This window comes from Poecilia reticulata, linkage group LG14 (assembly GCF_000633615.1).
Source record: "Poecilia reticulata strain Guanapo linkage group LG14, Guppy_female_1.0+MT, whole genome shotgun sequence".
NCBI classification, from domain to species: Eukaryota; Metazoa; Chordata; class Actinopteri; order Cyprinodontiformes; family Poeciliidae; genus Poecilia; species Poecilia reticulata.
The window spans coordinates 5443353-5463474 of NC_024344.1; the positions used below are offsets into that span (position 1 = coordinate 5443353).

A 20122-nucleotide genomic window follows, 5' to 3' on the forward strand; every position below is an offset into this window, starting at 1 on the left:
TGGCATTAGTTTTTTATGACTTTAATATCTCTATTTTAACATTTTATGCGTCTTTGCTTTGCTAATGCTGTGTTATTTTCTTTCTGCTATTCATTTGATGTATTTTAAGGCACTTTGGATTGCCTTGTGTATGAATGGTGATCTATAAATAAACTTGCCTTGTATTGAATAGGGACAGGATGGCTGTGTTGTACTGTGAGTATTTTTAGAAAAGGTTTGCTGAGTGGTGAGCTGATGCTGTTGTTTTTGTAGAATGTATTTAGGAATGGATTAAACACAGACACTGTGGTGCTCTGGTACTGATAGTGAAGGCAGCGGACTGGGTTGAGCACATCCACACTTCTTGCTGCCTGTTGCTCAGGAAATTGTGTAAATCAAACGCGTGGGGATGATAAGGTGGTACAGCTTCTGGAATACCAGTTGCTACTGAGTTGAGTTAAAGGCAAGACAGAAGTTCACAAGATGTATTCAGGAGAAATTATATTTAAATTATTCACCTTTATGCTCTTTTAAATTTTGGAGGCATCATTGGTTTGCTGTTTGAACTGACAATGGGGTTGAAAACTGAAACAAGGCAAAGTTTTTAAACTGCTGTTTGATTCTTCATCGGAGCTTGTTGCATATCTGCAGAAAGAGTTAGTCCACTGGCTGCTGCTTGAAGAGCGGAATTAAGACTTCAGAATGTCTAGATATTTAATGAGTACTCTTTCATTTTTCATTCCACACCTCCAATTTTATGGATACATCTAAATTTACAGTCAGAGCTGTGAACAGAACGAGTGACGCAGAGGTCAAGAGGAGGTAATGTTGAAAGAAATCCATGAATGGAGTCGTTCCCACGCTGCAGCGATGTGTGCAGATCATTGTCTCTAAACACAAAAATAAATCGGCGTCGAAAAAACAGTCCACCCACCAATTCAGCTCCTACTGTCTCAGAACGATGCATGTTTTCCTTACTGCATTGCTAAAATGAGAACTGGGTCTGCACTGCATCTGAATCATGTCAAACAAGCCTTCTTTCAAGCACATGTTGATGTTTGTGTGTATCCATAAGCAAAGGAAGAACACGTTGTCTCCCCCAGCATGTTGGCGTTTTATTCTTTCATATTTTTTTTTCCTGCTTGGATTCATGCCACCTGTCTCATGCATCAGCATTTTTTCTCTGTATTTTTGTCTGCTCCCCATTTCTCTGTCTGCCTCTTTTTAGGTGATGCTACAGCTCCAAGTTACTGAGTTTAATGACACTGAGCTGCTGTCATCCTGTCAGCAGCATTATTCTTGAAACAGACTGTGTTGGGCTTCTTGACATTTTGTGTTGTATGGCAAGAATTGGGTTGTAAATGACCAATTAGTGAATCATGCTCATGGAAACGCTCTTTGCTCTAGGATCTTTTTATGCTCAGTGACGCTTTTAGTAAGCTCTTACTTTCATGTCATTTCATCTCTGTCTGTTTAATGTTACGCTGTTAGCTCAGCAGGATCCTGACTCCAATTAGATTCTAGTACCAGCCAATGAAATCTGAGGATCAGGTTTTCCTAGAGAAACCTTCTGTTGGGGATTAAACTCACCACATTTGCATAATACCCACTAACGAGCAGTTTTCTTGGAGATTACACAATAAGTACTACTGTTGCTCCGTTCATCCCTCTGTGATTGGAAATGAGGCTGTTGTGGTGTGCTATTTTTAGACATGGTATTGATTGAACATGTAGGCATGGTAACACGCTCACTGCTAAATTGGCAGGGCTGGGCTGAGTGCAAATCCAGCTCCTCATTTCCATCTTTCCTTCTATGTTTGGCCTCTGGTTGGTGCGTGACGTAGTTTGAAAAACTGGAAAGTGGGCTGTGGGAGACAAAATGAAACGCAGGATTTGAATAGATGAATGAACTGTTCCAGAACTTATTTCCAAGTCATTTTGTCTACACAAGAAAATCTTGCAGAAGACCTGAATACTATAGAGTGAACTCATGAAAATTTTGTTATTTTGTATGCATGTTAGTCAAGTGTAAGTATCAGGATGACTTTGCTTTAGAAGCTAAATGAAATGCGTGTCTGGGTTTGTGCAACCACAAGCATATTTATGAGAATGTGTTTCTCTATATGTATGGACTTCTTTCATGAGCTGAACCACGTCAGTCAGTGAGCTTGCACAAAAGTAGGTTTCTGGGCCTGTCTGCCAGTAACGTCGAGTCCCAACAGAACTGCAAAGGAGCTTGAGCCTCTTACTTTCATTAACCCTGTAATGAGGCCAGAAACAGAGGGCATCAGGTTTGCATGCACTCTGTTATATAGGGATTGTTAGATGTGTTTTGGCTGCGGTACACTTTTCAGGTATATTTTTGTATTTAAAGTTGATGTTCTTCATTATTATTTCATGTGCAATCATTCTGTCAGTGGCATTTATTAAGCCTTGTTAGGATTGTAGAGTGGCAAAGCAATAAATCACTTACAGTGGCTCCAGATGGCTCTATACCTATGACCATATTCAGTTTCCTAATAATAAAACCTTTATATTTACTGTGATGTTGTAAGATCTTGGTGCTTTATTTTTTTTACAGTTTGTTTGATGATAAAATATGATTTATGGTGCTTCAAGTAGCTAGAACTACAATGGGCAATTTCTGTCTAACCTGACAAAATTTTAGCTACAAGGGCAGAATGCAAAGGCACATCACAGTTTTTAGGTTATTCTTATTTCCTTTGTGCTTCATAATATGTTATATTTTGTGTTGGTTCACAACATGCAATCCCAACAAAATACATTAATGTTTGTAGTTGTAGCCTGAAAACATCTGAACAAGTTCAAGGGGGTGTGAATACTTTTGTTCGGCAATGTGTAACACAATGGGAGCAAGTCTCTGTGAGTATCTGATACACTGTGCCGCCTCCTCTCTGCTGTGAGCTCTTACTCCTCTGTGATCATTTGGATATCTGTGTAATACGAGAATCTTGCTTCAGGAGCCTAGATCAGATTCCACCTCCAATACTAAATCCATCCAGTTTAGATTCTTCCCCTTCTTTTTGTGTAAGCACAACCTAACTGTTTTGAGCTTTGTTTTGCTAGTTTTTCAGAAAATTTAGTCTAGTTGCTAAGGAACTGGTTTACGTGCTGTTGAATTATCACAGTAGCACACCGGCATGACGTGGTCTGCACAGACTGATCATGACAATAGACGACCCGTAAGTGGCTTAGGACACGAACGTGGCCGGCGTATTAATACTTCTTAGCTCTGTTTACACACACAGGCACTATGGCAGACCCCACCTGCTGCCTCTGTCAGCATTTGTGTGCCTCATGCATATTCGATGTGTAACACAGACCTTTCACTGCATTCATTTAGATTTTGCCAAAAGAAGCATGAAGTGATGCCATAGCTTTATCTCCAGCACATCTTAGCCAACTGGGCTATAGCCCATCTTAGCCCAGTTGGCTAAGATGTGCTTTGATTGTAGCACATCTTAGCCTGTTTTCTTCCTTATTGAATAAAGAAGAAAACATCCAAATACAAATTCATACAAATGCAAATAAAAATAAATATGCCTGTGTTCCTTAATAGTTTTATATATTTAGCAGTGTTGACCAGTCACAACTTAGTTCACTTTGGGTATATTTGAGTAGTGTTTGTCAAACTTGTCCTTTGGTATCTTCTACCTAATAACTTAATAGCCTTAATAACGTTTTAGAATTTGAATCGATTTGATCATTCCTTCAATATTCCTCAAATGCACACTGTAATTTTAATATAACCAATTTTTTTGCGTCTTGTGTTATGCAATGCTAAATGCTGACACTAATGCACTGATTATGCTGGCCATGTTAATTCTTCATATGATTTAAAGAGTCCACTCCTATTATCAAGGATACAGTTCTGCTATGTATTTTCCTGCACATTAAATGACCCAGTTTTAATGCAGGTGTTATGTGGGAGAGAAATGAGGAAGAGCAACTTGTTCACAATCTGCAGTGCAGCTCTCACGTCTTAAACTGCATTGCTGGCACCATTCTCTCCTTGCTGGCAAGACCATGCAGCTTTTATTTCCCTCCTCTGGTTTCTTTGCATTCTGACAATTTTTAATCTCATGTTAAGATTTTCCCCTATGGAAAGAATTTTATTTTGGCATTTCCATCTGCTGTCTGTGCAACATATTTAAATGCTGAACAAATTACATTACTGCTTCAGTCATTCACCTTCCTTATTTTGCTATAATTTATTGTATAGCAATGAGGATTGATTTGTAAAATCAAGTCTTATGAACTTCCTTCCATAATTTATTTTAGTTTATCCTCTGTTAATCTTTTTTCCAACTCTGTAGAACTACAGAGAAGGGCTGCAACAGAGTTACCCAAAGAACCTTCATATTACGTCAGAATTATGTGAAAATTATCTCACCTTCATGTCTAAGCATTTATCTGCTTTTCATCCTCAGTTTTTTAGGCGTGTCGATGGTGTCACAGTTCTGCGTTGCATGAGTGGGAAAAGTGCATCTGCTCTTTCAGATCTGCTGAATCACAGCCACTCGTTGTAGTGCATGTGTGTGAGGGGGTGTGTAGGTATTTCTCTGCGAGTATGAGCAGGTATGTAATGTATCAGCACTGCTCTAAGTGCAAGTTGACAAAGTTTGAATTTTTTTTCTTTTTTTTGAAGAATTTTGGGAGAATACTGTTGCTTCTGTTAGTAAACAAGTTATTTCAAGCATCTTTTTTTTCAGCAAAGTTGATTTCATGTTTGGCTTTCTCTCTGACTCAGTGACTGAGCTTTTCGTGTGTGTCTCTGTCTGCCTGTGAAGAGTCACTGTAGCAGATTGGAGCTCTGGTCGTACAGTCAGAGGATCTGTTGCCAAGTTAGGATCGATGGCAGACGTTTGTAGCACCGGCAGACTGGGGAGAACTCAGTCACATCGCAAGTTCAGATGCACACACACACACACACACACACACACACACACACACACACACACACACACACAGTTTCAGTGTATTTGTATGGTAGAAAGCTGTGTTCCAGCTCTATGCTGTTAGTTGCATAAAGAACACATAGACATCTCTGAGCTGTCAGACTGAACTGAATAATGCTCTCTCCTTCTGAAAATTAAAGATTAATACAATAACTGTAACAATGCGTCACCACAGTTGGCTGCAGCCTAACTAACCAGTTAACGTCAGATGTGTTTTACTCTATAAAAAAGAAAACGGCAAAAACTGATTATTACTGATTATTGTTGAGAGTCTGTCAGAAAAAAAAACAAATAAAACACATTTGAAATCTGCTACTAGGCAATTTTATATTTATTCCGTTTCTCTTTAGGTCTGTGTATAAAAACTTAGAATGTATAAATGTTATAGATAACAATATATTAACCAGATTATTGAGTCAATAAACATTGAAACATGATATGTCTTTTTTTGTTTACTGTAAAATCATAGTCACATTTTATCCCAATTTCCCCACATTAAAGCATCACCCTTAATGAAAAAAAACCCACACAATTTGAGATGATTTCTGGACATGGTCTAATCAGTTTCCAGACTGAAACTGCAGCAGAAATCGAAACTCAGGGCTTCTCATCCAACATTAGCGTCTGACCTCACCAATACACTTTTGAACAAGATGTACAAATAATCCCATATCTTCATCCCTAAACCTTCAAGACAGCAATCCTAGAAAAGCTGAAGCTGAAATAACAGCAAAGTTTGGGCCACCTTTGTATGGACAGGAAAATAAGTAATATCGTGCCAGTGTGTTGTAAATTTTGCATGCAAAGTATGATTTCCTGTCATCCACTGCAATATTAGTTGTTTATATTATAGATGTTGGAACATACGTTTATACTGTGTAATTCTTTGTTACTAGATTCCAAGTGTCAGGAATTCTCACTTTGCGTTCCAGTAACATATTCAACCTGTTGGATTGAGTTTCTTTGTAGTTGATGCTCACATCTGACCCTAAGATGGTGAAGGTCACACAGAAGTGGGGAAAAAGGGGCTTTGTTGTTGCTGATAATGTCATCCCAAAATGTAACTATAATATTTCTATGACATTGCTTTTTAAAATTTTGAAAAAGAAATATTGCACTTTTCTTAAACTACTAGATGGTTTTACTGGCACTACCTCCCTTTTCATATAAGGGATGAATATGTCGGTTTGTTTCAGAAGTAGTGTGAAATAATTGGTGGAGAAAACTGGTAATAGGCTGACAGGACGTGCAGCCGAAATGTATAGAAGGCAGCAAAGATAATTGTTCGACGCATAAGATGAAGTCATATTCAGGCTGTGTGTCCCTGAGAAAGCAGTAGAACTTTCGTTTCCTTTTTTTTTCCTTTTTTTAATCAGAGCTGCCAAATGATGTGTTTTAACACATGGAGGGTGGGGAGATGCTGTCACATTTAATAAAGAAAAAAAATCACAGCTCCATCAGAAACTTTTCCTCTCCCTCCCACCATGTGGTGAACAGAAGTGGTTACATAAGGTGTTATGCAACAGAGCAGCCAGCCTGGCAGGCATCTGCTGGTTTGAGGTGAACACAGTTAACTGGCCTCTTGTCACCGCTCCTGTTTGTCTTTCTCACTCTTCCTGACCTCTACTGCTTCCCGAAATTAATCATTTCTCATTTCGTGGCAGGTGTCTGATGAAACGTGACCGTTCAGTCTGGGCTCTGCTAATTAAACAGCAGTGATGTGTAAATTTGGCTTCTGAGGTGCTTTGTTCTCGCCTCCTACCTTTGTGAAATTGAGTTTTAGCCAGTGTTCCCTTTTTCAGATGACAGATGATCTTGACCCTAAAATATCAATCAAATTTTTCCTGTTTTGTGTTTTCTACGCAAAACAAGGGAGAACAAAGACTGTGAAAATAAACTCTCAAAATGAGAAAAGAACTGAACTAGAACTAATGGCCTGAACAAAGGGGAACATTTAATTTGTGTAGCAAAGACTTCAAAATATATAAATTCTCTTTGATAAGCATGAAAAATTATGAAAAAATGACAGATAGATTGATAGACAGGTAGATGCTGGCCCTTTTAGCTTGCAACTGTGATTCCAGGACCATGGAGAGCTCCACTGATCTAAGCTTCTTTGGCAGAACACAGCAGCAGCTCATCCCTCCAAACTGTGGTATTTCTGTGGGCTGGATTACGCTGCCCTCACCATGTCCTCTGTGTAAACACTGTAAGTCTATTGTGGTGGAAGAATATTGGAGGTTGAGTTCTGGCTTTGCAGCAACCTGTTAGATTCTGCTTCTAACAGATTATGCAGGAATTCTGCTGAATTGGTCCATTTTTTTATTATATTACTTCTCTAACAAGTAACATATCAAAAAACATGTCCTTGAAATGTCAGCACTCCATATTTAAGTATAATGTAAGAGACATGATGACCCCGAAGCTCAAAATTAAACAAAAGCTGCAAGGACACTATTAAACCTTTTAGAAAACAAGTTTACAGTCACCGTTTTGGTAAATCTTAAACTGAACAAAACATAATTTCACAATAAGACTTTTATTTTTGCTTGTTTTATGTGTTATTTCAGAGTTTGCTTTAGTTGTCTTCACATTTAAGACGCAGCAGTAATTAGTTTCATATTGTTTTGCTATGGTGAGGCTGTCAGAAGTGGTAACGTAAAACCTGAGGAGCTGGGAGATGACTGCTCAAGTAAGACCTGCCATATGACACGCAAGACAAGAATAGCTGATGTAAATGTGCAGAACAAGAAGCGCTGTCACTAATCATTTGTTCTTAGCTGCTGATTTGCTATAACTGCAACTGAGCAAGACAGCCTGTCTCAGAGATCTAGATCACTGGGTGGCTCCGATATGAGCTGCGCGTGAATCTTGCAGTGGTGTTTAATAAATTTTTTTTTTAAAAAGTGTAAAACATAAACTGTATCTGGCAAACTAAGCAAATAGAACAAACCACTATGGCTGCTGAAAGCTAAACCTCTGCTTCAAGTCTTCTACATCCAGAACACAGGATTGACTTGTATTTTCCTCCATCTATTTTCAAATGAAACACGACCCACTGTCCTGTCCGTCCCAAAGAAAAGCCTCCCGAATCCCCACACCATGATGCTGCCACCGTCATGTTTCACCCTGACAATGACATTATCAGTGACATGCAGTTATAGTTTTCTGTAGATGTTCTAAGCTGCAAGTTAAAAATGGGTCTTTTCTTATAGGTTTGTTTTTAAATGTTTTTCTTCCTTCAGAAAGTGAGTGTAACTCTCACACGTTGACTCCACTCATTCAATAGGTGATTACTTACAATTGATTGCACTGAATTTTGTTCAAGTGTATCAGCGTAAAAGGGACTCAAAATTAATTTCTTTCCACCACTTTAATATGCACAAGTTTACATTGGTCAGTCGAATAAAATCAAGGGGTGTTAATACTTTTACAAGGTGCTGTACTTTATGCCCACATATTTTCTTTGAACAAGATGAGATATAGTGGTGCTTACTTAGTTCACAGTTTAAAGCATCTTGTTTTTCATCTGCTTTTGCTCAGTCACTGGATCTGCATGTTATTCATAGTGAATGTGTTTAAAATACATTCCTCTTTCCCACATCCTTTTATCAGCACTGCTGTGTTTCAAGACAATCTTTAATCTTTTGTAACCTGATTTAAAAAAAAGTCACTTAATATCAGAAATTCAGTCCATGGACTCTTTTGCTTCTGGTAAATTGTTGTTTCCTTCCATGTCTTATAGGTAAACAGCGCCACCATGTGGTGTTGTTTGTCCAGCTGTGGTAATGATTTCTGTAATTGTTCAGCAAATTCTATTTTTTACAGCACTAGAGTTGCTAAACAAGCTAAATAACTAGTTACTAACTATTTATAAAAGCATAAATTATTTTTGTGTTTTTGTTTGTTTAGTAGACGAAAACAAGTAGCAGAAACAGAAGAGAGAACTAACAGAATTGTAGTTTTGTGATTTGAACACTAGGTGGCAGCACACTAATAACATCAAAACGACTAGCATTCATTATTTCTGCAAATGGCCTTTTATGAAGAAGGTGATGACTACAATTTTGCAATATCACACTTCGCTTGTTCTGTCTTATTCTGGATTTGTATGCATTTTTTGTATTGTAGCCATTGAAATGTATGTATAGAGTGTAAACTGTGCAGTCAGTCGTGTGTGTAATGGACAGCACGGAGAAAGAGACTGGTTATGAAATTACCCCTCTTCACACCACTCTGCCCCTGTTTTTTGTTCTGTTTATTTCATCCTGTCCTTGTTCCTGAAAGTGGCCCATGTTGTTGCCCACTACTTCTCTGTAGGAACAGAGAACCAGATACATCAAAGATGCTTGTTTTGTCATCTAGCACAATGAGGGGCTCAGAACTGCAGTCAGAAACAGATCTCCCCTGTTGTGGTTTTTTTTCTTCTTCTTCCATTTTTCTTGTTCTGTATTTGCTTTTGGTTTAACTCTGGGGAGTTGGAGATTTGATTTCTCTTTCCACTTTTATATGATATGTTTCCCTCTGCTCTCCTTCATTGGCTGTGCTTTCTTGTGAGCACAACGGTTTAAAAAAAGAGGTATTGCATAAGGGTTTCAGCATAACCAGGCCATGCGAAGCATGGATGCATTCATGTGGGGATTTTTATGAATGACATAGTTCTGCTGGGTACAATACTCAGAGTAGCTAAAATATGAATGATGGCACTCTGTTATCTCTGCCTGCACATTGTGCAATAAAGTGGCACATGGCCTGCATGCATCTATGGCCAAAGGACATTACTGCCATGGAAACCATATTTTTTCACGCCCCTCTGTTGTTCACAGTTTGTTCTCCTGTCCTGCTCATCAGCATAAAGGTGTCACCATAGATAGCTTTTCTTCTTCTTCTGAACTCTGCTTTATATCGCCATCCTACTACTAATGTTTTTTGACGCTGCCAGGAGCTGATTAAATTTATCCTGAGGGGTAAATAATTTAATTAGAATTTAAATAATGCACAGATCTAATCAACTAATTGGAGTTCATTTTTAAATGGTGTGAGCAACATTTACCTATTTTTATTTCTTGAACATTGTATCTGTTTTATTTCGAATGATATTTACTGACATTTCTTTACACAAATAACTTTAAACCATTCAATAATAATAATAATAATAAAATATGTACAAAGAAAATGGCAGAAATAACCAAAGTAAATACAGTTATCACGGCTATTCTGGCCTTATGTTAAAAGTAAATGTCCCCTAAACTTCAAAAGTATTTATGCCGCCCTGGATGAAACAGCTATTGTCAGGTATTTGCAAGTCTTTGACATCACTGTGGAGGAATTTTGACAAACTATTCTTTTCTGAATTGCTTGAATTCATTCAGACTATATGATTTTCCTTGAGCTGCCAGTTTAAGATCAAATTGCAGCAATCTAATCAGAATTAGATTTGGACTTTAACTAGGGGCCCCCAAAATTAAACTTTTGACCTTGTGGATATGTTTTTAATGTGGATTTACAGTAATAGGCTAAGTAATGGTCAGGAAGGCTCACCACTACCATCATTCTGATAGATGTCAGTGACTTTGTTTCATAACTCTTCTTGGATTTATTTAAATCTGAGTGTAATGTGTAGGTTTTTGAGATCATTTAGCTTTCTTCATGCTGCCAGACGGTCCTGATTAAGTGATTTTTTTTTAAATCTATAGGTCTGGCACTAATCAGGCACTAATGTGGCTTGTGAAAATGATGATTCAAATTGTAAACACTCTGTCACCGCACTTTATATACCCTTTGTACAGCCATGTTATATAACGGCTTTATATAGAGGTATGATCTATGCTTTAAAAAAATCTAAGAAAGTGAAAAAACTGCAAAGTTCTGAAATTGTTTGAACAACAACATTAATCTGATAGTTGTTGTGGTTTTTATTTCCTGTTCTCTGGGTCCAAGAAATGCTATCGTTCATAGGAAATGAATAGAACGCTGAAATAATACGACATATTACCTAAGAAGCATATCTGTCTGAAAGTTTTTCATCAGTATCGGCACTTTTGGGAAACATTAGCAGCGTCAGAGTCTGTATCATTGTTATGTTTTTGGGAAGTGGAGACGCTCGGCCCTGAAATCATCAGAACTCTGTCAGGGGACATCAGGGAACAAAGCAATATGCAATCTGTTATGAAACAAGAGTGTAATTTCCTTTCATGTTTACTTGTGCAGCAGCGCTCATCCTCATTCTGTCTGAGGCCGAATGCATGAACACACTCGGAAATACACACACACACGGTGCGGGATTTGAAAAGTTATTGGGAAATAATGCATGCTTAGAAGACAGTTTGTGTCAGAGTGTTTGATTTAAAGCTCCTTCCTTATCTCACTCATGCCTTGTTTAAGGGATAAAACGGTCTCCTTATATTCTCATACTCATCACATACCATCAAACTTTCTTTTATCAGACCCCTTTCTCCTGCCTATGCAGTACTTTGCCGGTGATGCCATTACATAAGCTTTGACTTTATTTTGGGGGCTCTAGTTTGCGGGCAGATGAGAATCTAAATAGATTCTTGGATATTAATTGCTCTGAAAATGCAATAACAGTTGTTTTGTGTTTATGTGTTTTCTCCAGGCGGTGCTACACATCCGAGCAGCTTAAGCTGTAATAGCTCTTAATAGGTTTTGTGGCGAGAAATTTGTCATGGCAGATGAACTGTTGCCATCTCATAAAGAGTGTTTCTGACTGTAATGTTGCCAATGCATGAGATATAATTTAGAATATTGGTGGCTTGAGGCTCAAATGTGATGGTTTGACCTGAAGTGTGTAATTAACTCAGTTGAGTAAATCATTCAGAGTTTAGATCAGTTTCATTCTCTACCCTTTTCAGATTGATTCCTCTCATTCTGACTTTTCAACCGCAACACAAGAATGCATTTGGAAATTAAAAAGCCGCAAAATCCATCTAGTAATGATCAGCTGGGTATGTTTATTGTAGCAACTTGCAAATAATGTGTATAATAACAATTATTCATCATATACTACATTAATGAATCCTTCTTTCCAGAGGAGGTTCCTGTGATTTGTAAGTTTGCATTTAAATGGATGCTGTCAGCTGGTATAAACTGCACAGTATGGAGTCTGTCAAAGAGCGACAGTGAGTCATTAAGACTGAGTCAGATGTGAATTTAGTCACTTATGTTCCTATTAGACAGTGATCTTGTTATTTTAATGTCCTCTCTCCTGGAAGTCCATTATGTTTACTCGCATTATATATTTTTTTCTCATGTGATTTATTTATTCCTATTTATAGGATGCAAGAATTATGGGAAGAGAACCTCCCACTTGCTTCTCTGGGTGTCTGGTTTACATGCCGCTGCACATCAGCAAATTGCAACTTAGCAAGGTCTTATTATAGTTACCAACAGGCTGATAAACAGCGAAGAACTGCTGCGTGCGCCGACAACAAACACAAACAGACAACCTGGGCGATCTTTGTTAGTCTCCTGAAGCTTGGTTAATGTGATGTTTCCACCAAAACATAAAACGTTCAGTTTTTGCTTGAAGAAATCGAATTTGGACTGTGTCACTAAAAAGCCATTATTTTAAAATTTGTCAGACCTTGTAGAGAATATTTCTTTGCAGGAACAGCTCTGATTGCAGAAAGCAGCAGCTGCTGTACATTCTGCTTGGCGCTCTGGATTAAACAGTGTTGCTAAAATACCAACTCACATGTCTGTCTTGACTTCTAGGTTGCATGCCTGCAGGACTTCTTTGGTGAGGAGGATATTTTTGTGGCCTGTGGACCAGAGAAGTTCCGCTACCATGACGACCTGATGTTGGATGAGAGTGGTAAGGGAAAAGGTGCTCTACGAAAATTTTCATTGTTTCTTGCTGAAGTTACACACTCAGAATTATACAACTTGGTCAACAATACAGTCACATACAGTATTTGTTGATAGCGATACATTTTTTGCAATAAAAATTGGGCCATCCTAGAAAAGAGATATTGATGTGATTCTCAGAAACCTGCTCAGCTCCTCAGCTGTGTCGCACATGTTCCTTTAGCTACCTTTTGTCATACATGAACGCCAGTTTGAAAAATCCACTTTTTCTTTTATGCTTTATTTTGGTTTACCACATTAAATCCTGATAAAACACAGACAGAATGTAAACATTTCCGATGTATATAAAGAGCTTTGCAAGACACTAAATGCTTTGCGTACAAGCAGAATGGATGTACTGACACATTTATTCTTTATGTGTTTGTATCTCCTTGAGTTGTCCTTTTTTGCATTTTAAGAGTCAGACCAGAAGGAGATGTGCTACAGATTTCCCTGCATGTGTTATATGCATTCTTTTCAGCATTCGAATCACTCATTCACAATGGGAACCAGAGGGGAAGCAAACATTCAGTCACATAAAAAGCAGTTATCTGAATCCTTTCAGGGTCTGTTGATCTAATTAAATGAAGAACAAGCTATAATTACGGAGAAGCATAAACTGATTAGTACAATCTAACACAACAACATTCTCTGGAAATGTATTGCCACTAGCAAGTGGCAGGAAACGGCCTCCTTAAATACAAACATTTACCATGGGATGTGACTGCTGTGATTAATGAACCTGATGTAAAATCCATCTGCTTTGACTATCGCTTCATTTCCTGAAGGACTGCCATCTTTCTGCTTCAGGTTACGAAAGAAATTAAGTCCGTGCTGCGATGTGTGCTGATCCTTCTTTTCTTAACCCTCCTCTTGTCTCCTGTTCTTGTCTCACCTCTTACAACCCTGCTCCCTTTCTTTCCATCTTACCATCACGGCCCACTGAGGATACGCTCTGTCCTCACTTCACCCATCTGTGATTTGCTGTCTGCTTCTCCTTCTGTTGCCATTTAGTGCTCATCTGTATTCTTTCCCTCCTCTGCTCCCACATGAATCAGTTTGTGTTGGCTTTTGTTCAAATTTTATTCTGTACATTTGTCTAATTTGTAGCCCTTTATTCACCGAATAAAGTCCATCCAACCTGAGTCTCCAGCCATCCACCCCTTTTCATTATTCTTTCTTTTTTTTCACACCATTTTTTCTCATTTCATTTCCAAATCATAATACTTACCTGAATCCATTAGCCAGTCTTCCTTTGGTGACCTTCTTCCCTCTTGAGAAAACCCACAAAGCAACCACCCACATGCAGCAGTGGGGGTTTTATGGTTTTGAATTTGTATTATCTGGAATTACTCATAATTATCTCCAGAAGTGGTGATCTTAGCAGTCAGTCTACTTCTTACTGTATCTTTCTGATTAAACATTCCTTCTTTTCAATGTTGGCATCAGTAGTAAAGATGGAACATACAGGTAGAGCACGCATCTCTACCGTTGCCCTCATGTTAATGTTTAAAAAAGAGCATGAATCTTTTTTTTATACTGGATGGAGTCAGATTTTATATAATAACACATTCTTAAAGAAACAAAACTATCTGTCTGAATGAACAAAAATATGTCTTATAATTGTAAAAAAAACAATTAATCATGATATGGAGACCCATTTTTCTGTGCTTCATTATGAGCTTTGGAGATTTCCTCTCTCTTTTTATCATCAGAAGACAACCTGAGTAAACACAAAATGCAGTTTTCAAATTATGATTACATTTATTAGCTATCCAAAGCAACTTGCTCCTAAAAACTGGTTGTGTCACTCTTGGCAGCAAAAACCACCATCATGCTTTTCTGTCTGGGTGAATTTTGGTCCCCTCTTCTTTGCAGAATTATTTAAATTCAGGTGGCATTGCAAGGTTTGAAGCATGAAATGCCTATGTCATGCCTCAGCTCCTCGTTTAAGTCTAGACTTTAAATGAGCCGCTTCAAACTTCAAAATGAAGCCATTCAGAGTTAGACTTCATGGTGTGCTTTGGATTATTGTCTGGCAGCCTAACCCTATGTTATGTTAGTTTTGTGCCAGGTGTACCATGATGCATACCTTCCAAAAAGTTCAACTTTTCCACTTCTTGAGGATCATGTGTTTTTGTAAAGGTGTGACTTTTGTGTTCTTCTTTCGTCAGCTGTGGCTTTTGTCTTGGAGCTCATCCAAGACAAAGTAAGCTTTTTTAATGAGCAATCAAAAATAATTACACTTCAGATAAGGATAATTATGAAAACCACCTGAGACAATAATTATTGTAATCAAGGGTTAGTTTTATTATTAACCCCCTCCCTAATGGTTTGATTAAGTAAACAGAGACAGAAACAGAGCTGAAATAATGCACTATGATATAGAGTTTTATCAACCAGAAATCAAATGTTCTTAATATTATTTAAGTTGATTAAAGGTTTAACTTTAATTTAATTTTCTGGTCTTTGAAAAAAAAGTTTCTCAGGGTAGAATAATCCGATGTAATGTTGATTTAAGGGGGTTAGTTTTGGAGAAGTAATTTGATTTCTGAACCACCTTATGATCCATCAGCTTCCAGCACCAGCATGAAAATAGAATGGTTACTGTGGGTCAGATGAGGCCATCTACTATCTTGAAAGCACTTGTATTTCTGCTCTACTTGTAGTTCTGCCACCTCAGTCTCTCTGGGGGAAAGTAAGCAGCAACTCCAAGGAAGGTGTCTGAAGCTTACTCCTGAGAAGGCTGGCAGAACCATCATCTGCTGATACTAGCTTTTGAATGTCCAGAGATTCAGAACTGGGCGTTGTTCTTAATGAAACAGACTATATCGTAGGCAAGAGGAAGAAACTAAACTAAACTTTGCAGAAAACGTACACAGAAAACATCAGATCTGACAAACGGATCTAACTTCTCAAGTTTGTTTAAAAAAAAAAGAAGAAAAAAAAGAAAAAACAGTTATGCCTTAGTGTTAAATCAGTATTCTGATATTAAATTTAAGAAGTTTCAATTTCTTGGTCTTTTACTACTTGCCATGTAACAATCACTTAAATCAAAGGTAGAAAAAATGTCCAGTTTTCTCTTTTTTGCAAAACTTTAGAATTATGTGTTTTTTTAATGGAATTAACAAAGCAAGACTTTTTTCACAGTATCATTTTATTCTGTATTATGCAATTATTTTTTTGGGCTAATTTCAGTTAGAAAAGCTTTTAATAGAGTGGAAAACACGAACAACCAATTTTTCTCACCCAGGAAAATGTGTGAAGGGACTCAGCAGGTTAAATATGGAAGTATACAGATTCTGTGTTGCCAACCAACTCAGTACATTTTTCTCCATTCAGTATCCACTTCAGGTAGAACTTGTCCTGGCCTATGCTATGCCACGTTAAGATAAACAACCTAGCAGGGCTGCGTCCAGGTACAATTCATGTCTGACTTTCTTTCTTTTTTTTTTTTTTTTTTTTTACCCCAAACTGAAATAAAATGTGGCTGCACAGTGGCGCAGTTGGTAGAGCTGTTGCCTTGCAGCAAGAAGGTTCTGGGTTCGATTCCCGGCCCTGGTCTTTCTGCATGGAGTTTGCATGTTCTCCCTGTGCATGCGTGGGTTTTCTCCGGGTACTCCGGTTTCCTCCCACAGTCCAAAAACATGACTGTCAGGTTAATTGGCCTCCCCAAATTGTCCCTAGGTGTGAGTGTGTGTGTGCATGGTTGTTTGTCCTGTGTGTCTCTGTGTTGCCCTGCGACAGACTGGCGACCTGTCCAGGGTGACCCCGCCTCTCGCCTGGAACGTTAGCTGGAGATAGGCACCAGAACCCCTCCCGACCCCACTGAGGGACAAGGGTGTTAGAAAATGGATGGATGGATGGATGAAATAAAATGTGATCTAAGATAAGTTTTTTTTTTACATCTTCAAAAAGTAACTAAAAGTTGAATTCCTAACTACTTTTTAATAATCTTACATTACTGAAAGATCCTTTTTTTGCCTCCAACACACATCGATCCTGAATTGTCTGCGCCAGAGGATGGGGAGTGTAAGTTAACACCTCTTTATCCACTGGCAGACAGAGAGCAATACGGAGGAACGGACAGACAGGAACACAGAGTGACAGACTAAGCAGTAAGGCAGTTGGAAGTGGAGCTGCAGAAGACGTTGCCTCCTCTCAGCATCGCTATAATTATCGCCCCTGCCTCAACTCTGGCACACAGTCATCATGTTAACACTCCGTATTGTACATTAATCACAGGGTTACAGAAAATGTCACACAATCAGCCACACAGACACACACAGATGAGGTGGATAAGGCCAGACACGCCTGGCAGGCTGCGTATTCTTCCCTTTCCCACTTGTCTGAAATGTTAATGAGCTTTAATGGGGCTCAGTTAATGAGCAGGAGACGAGAAAAGTTTTGGAGAAGAAGGAGGCAGGCAGGTTGGGTGCTGGCGTTCACACGGCTCATTTATTTGGACTGTGTGTCTGCAAAGTACTAGTTCCCCATGAGTCACAGCTGCCACTCCTGAAACGCCGCAATAATTCTGTTTGGAAGGCGAGCCCGGAGAAGGTCAGGACTCATTTTTCCTGGGGATCCGAAGCTAAACCCAAATACAGCTGAATTCATAGGTTACCATTTATCTGTTAACAATGCAGGCTTAAATCTAGCCATCAGACCTCCAGACTTGGAGAACGTTCTTAAATGCTAATTTTTTCTGAATTTAGACACGATTTGAGCAGCTATATTTGTCTGTGCCCACCAAATTGCCTCTGAATGCATGTTTATGCTGTTTGTGCTTGCAGAGTGCCGCATGATGAAGTCAGTGACCTATGGCAAGATGTCAGGCTCTCTCAACCGATGCTCTCCCAGGACTGTGATCCAATCACATCGCAGCAAGTCCCCAGCTTCTGGTAAAATGGTTCTCTATTTCATCTTCTTTTTTACTAAAGCAATTTTGCTTCAGTGTCATGCAATGTACAGCACCTTGCAAAAAATAAAAAATTTGTCACATTGCAAACAAAAACTCCCGCAAGTTTTAGTAGCATTTTTAATGTTAGACGAGCACAATGTGGAGGGAAAAAGATGCATTTTTTCCAATGTTTTAATGAAAATCACTTGAAATGTGTGGTGCGCAATTGTTTTTAACCAGCTGAGCTAACTGCTTTCAGAAATCTAATTAATAGAGTCCAGACAGACAAACCCTGTTTGCAGATGACATCCTAGTTTATGTCTAAAATCCCCCGTGCGGAGAAAAGAAACACTACACATAACTGAACCGACAAGACCGCATCATGCTGTGCAGATGCCTTTCTCTAGCAGGGATAGGAAAGTCTTGTAAAGTGGATAGTCAATGGATAGATGCAGAAAAATACAAAACCATGATCTGGAATTACAATGATTAATTTCTTTTAACTTTTCAATTATATGCTACTTTGTGTTGGTCTACGACATTGTATGCAAACAAGATTTTCATTGTAACAATGTGAAAAAAGTTAATGCGGCACAAATACAAGGCACTGTAGTTCACTGAGTTCTTCTAGCCTTCGTTTCTGTGTTTGTACATGAGGAGTGTGTATGGTGGCACCGACCCAGTGGAAATAATTGGGGTGTGTTTGTGTCGCGGTACTCCCTCGTCTTTATTTTTCTTATGTTATCCAGCTCATTACTTCCATCCATGTCGCAGCACAGTGTGAATAAACGCTGTAATGAAATCAGCGCTATGCAGACTGTCTGGCAGTGTTCACATACATGCGAGCCGTGTCTCGGTGCATGCAAAATGCAAATTGAAATGAGACGAGATCCAGCTGATTTCACCCGGGGGTGGGGAGAGAGAAAAATGCAAGCAGGGATGAGAGAGGTAACAAAAGAGAGAGGAGATGGAGAGAGAGGGAAGATAAGAGGGCTGGTGACTCAATCCTGCAGCTCCACACAAACTGCTCCTCACCTGACATACTAATGAAATGTCATGAAACATTAAGAGTGTGCGCACACACTGGGCTTAGTTTGTGCCTAATAAGACATCCATAAAACTCTGTTAGATTTCACAAACATCCCAATAAATGAGTATTAATTCATAGAAATTAATGGAGTTCTCACTAATGCACCAGCATTGTTGTGTGCCATTCATTTCGGCTTAATGGCAGTGAGGGGTTTGTGATTAGTTTTCAGCTTTAGCAAATATCACTTCGTTCTTTGCCTGATTGCACAGCTTGAGCTTTGACCTGTGTTGCCTAGTTATGCAACAGCACACTTTTTCATTTTGGCTGTAATTATGAAGTTATTGACTGTACAGAGACCTACCGGTTTGGGGATGATTCAGTAGGCTGATGCAACCCCCAGAAATCCTACAGAAATGATTTGTTCCACCTGCTTTTTGAAGTCATAACTATGCACAGAACCTTGTTATTTTTTTTGTTATTTCTTACGAATATGATAATTGCAGAATGAAGATGTGAAAACAAAGTGAGAAGGTGTAGAGAGAAAGATGTTTTTATGTGAAGAGAAGCTTCTGAGTGCTGTCAGACTGAGAACTTTGGAGAAAAGGTTATGAGGGTGAGTCATACAGTCTCTGATCTCGCTCACAGCATCGCATCTGCAACCAAGGTGTACGTGTGTGTGTGTGTGTGTGCGTGCGTGTGTGCGTGCGTGCATGTGTGTGTGTGTGTGTGTGAGAGAGAGAGAGAAAAAGAGCGAGAGAGAGAAAAAGAGCGAGAGAGAGAAAAAATGAAAAAACAAAAAGTCATGTTGGGTGGGGGGGAAGACTTCTCTTGGTTGCTATGGAAACGCGGCACACTTAGAGCATGTAGCTGGAGACACAATAGGCACCCATATATGGCAGCGACTTCCTATGAAATGGCCGGCTGTGCAGACAGAGCTAACTGACGTTCCCTTCCCGTCTAGAATCCTGAGTCAGACCATCCTGTCTCATCGCTTTTGTTTAAAAAAAAAAAAAAAAAAAAAAACACATACCCTCCTGGCTTCACCTCTGCTGTTTAACATCAGATACTGTGATCAGATGTTGTGTTGTTGTTGACTATGTTGTATTTATTTCCTAGAACATTACCTGACTGTAACAGGAGAGAGGCAGAGAGAGGAGTGACAGCAGGAAAACAACTGATGGATCTGTTGTTTGACCCTCTCCGCTCCTCTCTTGTTTGTTATTACCCCCCTCCCCCCAGTCTCCCTTGCTCTCCCCCCCTCGTTTAAAAAATACACTGTGGTCACTTCCCTGCAGGACAATTTGTTCTCAAATGAAAAGGAGTCAACATCATCTGCTGCTTTTCACTGTTCATGTGCAGCCAATTCTG

The 20122-nt window shown here is 38.9% G+C and overlaps 1 protein-coding gene across 3 annotated transcripts in view; it reads left to right on the forward strand.

Moving 5' to 3' along the window:
• Positions 1–20122, forward strand: part of dclk1a (doublecortin-like kinase 1a) — a 47130-nt gene that overhangs the window by 3812 nt on the left and 23196 nt on the right. For 2 of the 3 annotated variants that reach the window (XM_008427297.2, XM_008427299.2), the window contains exons 4-5: positions 12693–12804; positions 17618–17725. In XM_008427297.2, the coding sequence (XP_008425519.1) occupies positions 12693–12804; positions 17618–17725 (220 nt within the window). The remainder of the gene's footprint in view (positions 1–12692; positions 12805–17617; positions 17726–20122) is intronic. The other variant, XM_008427300.2, reaches the window with a different exon arrangement.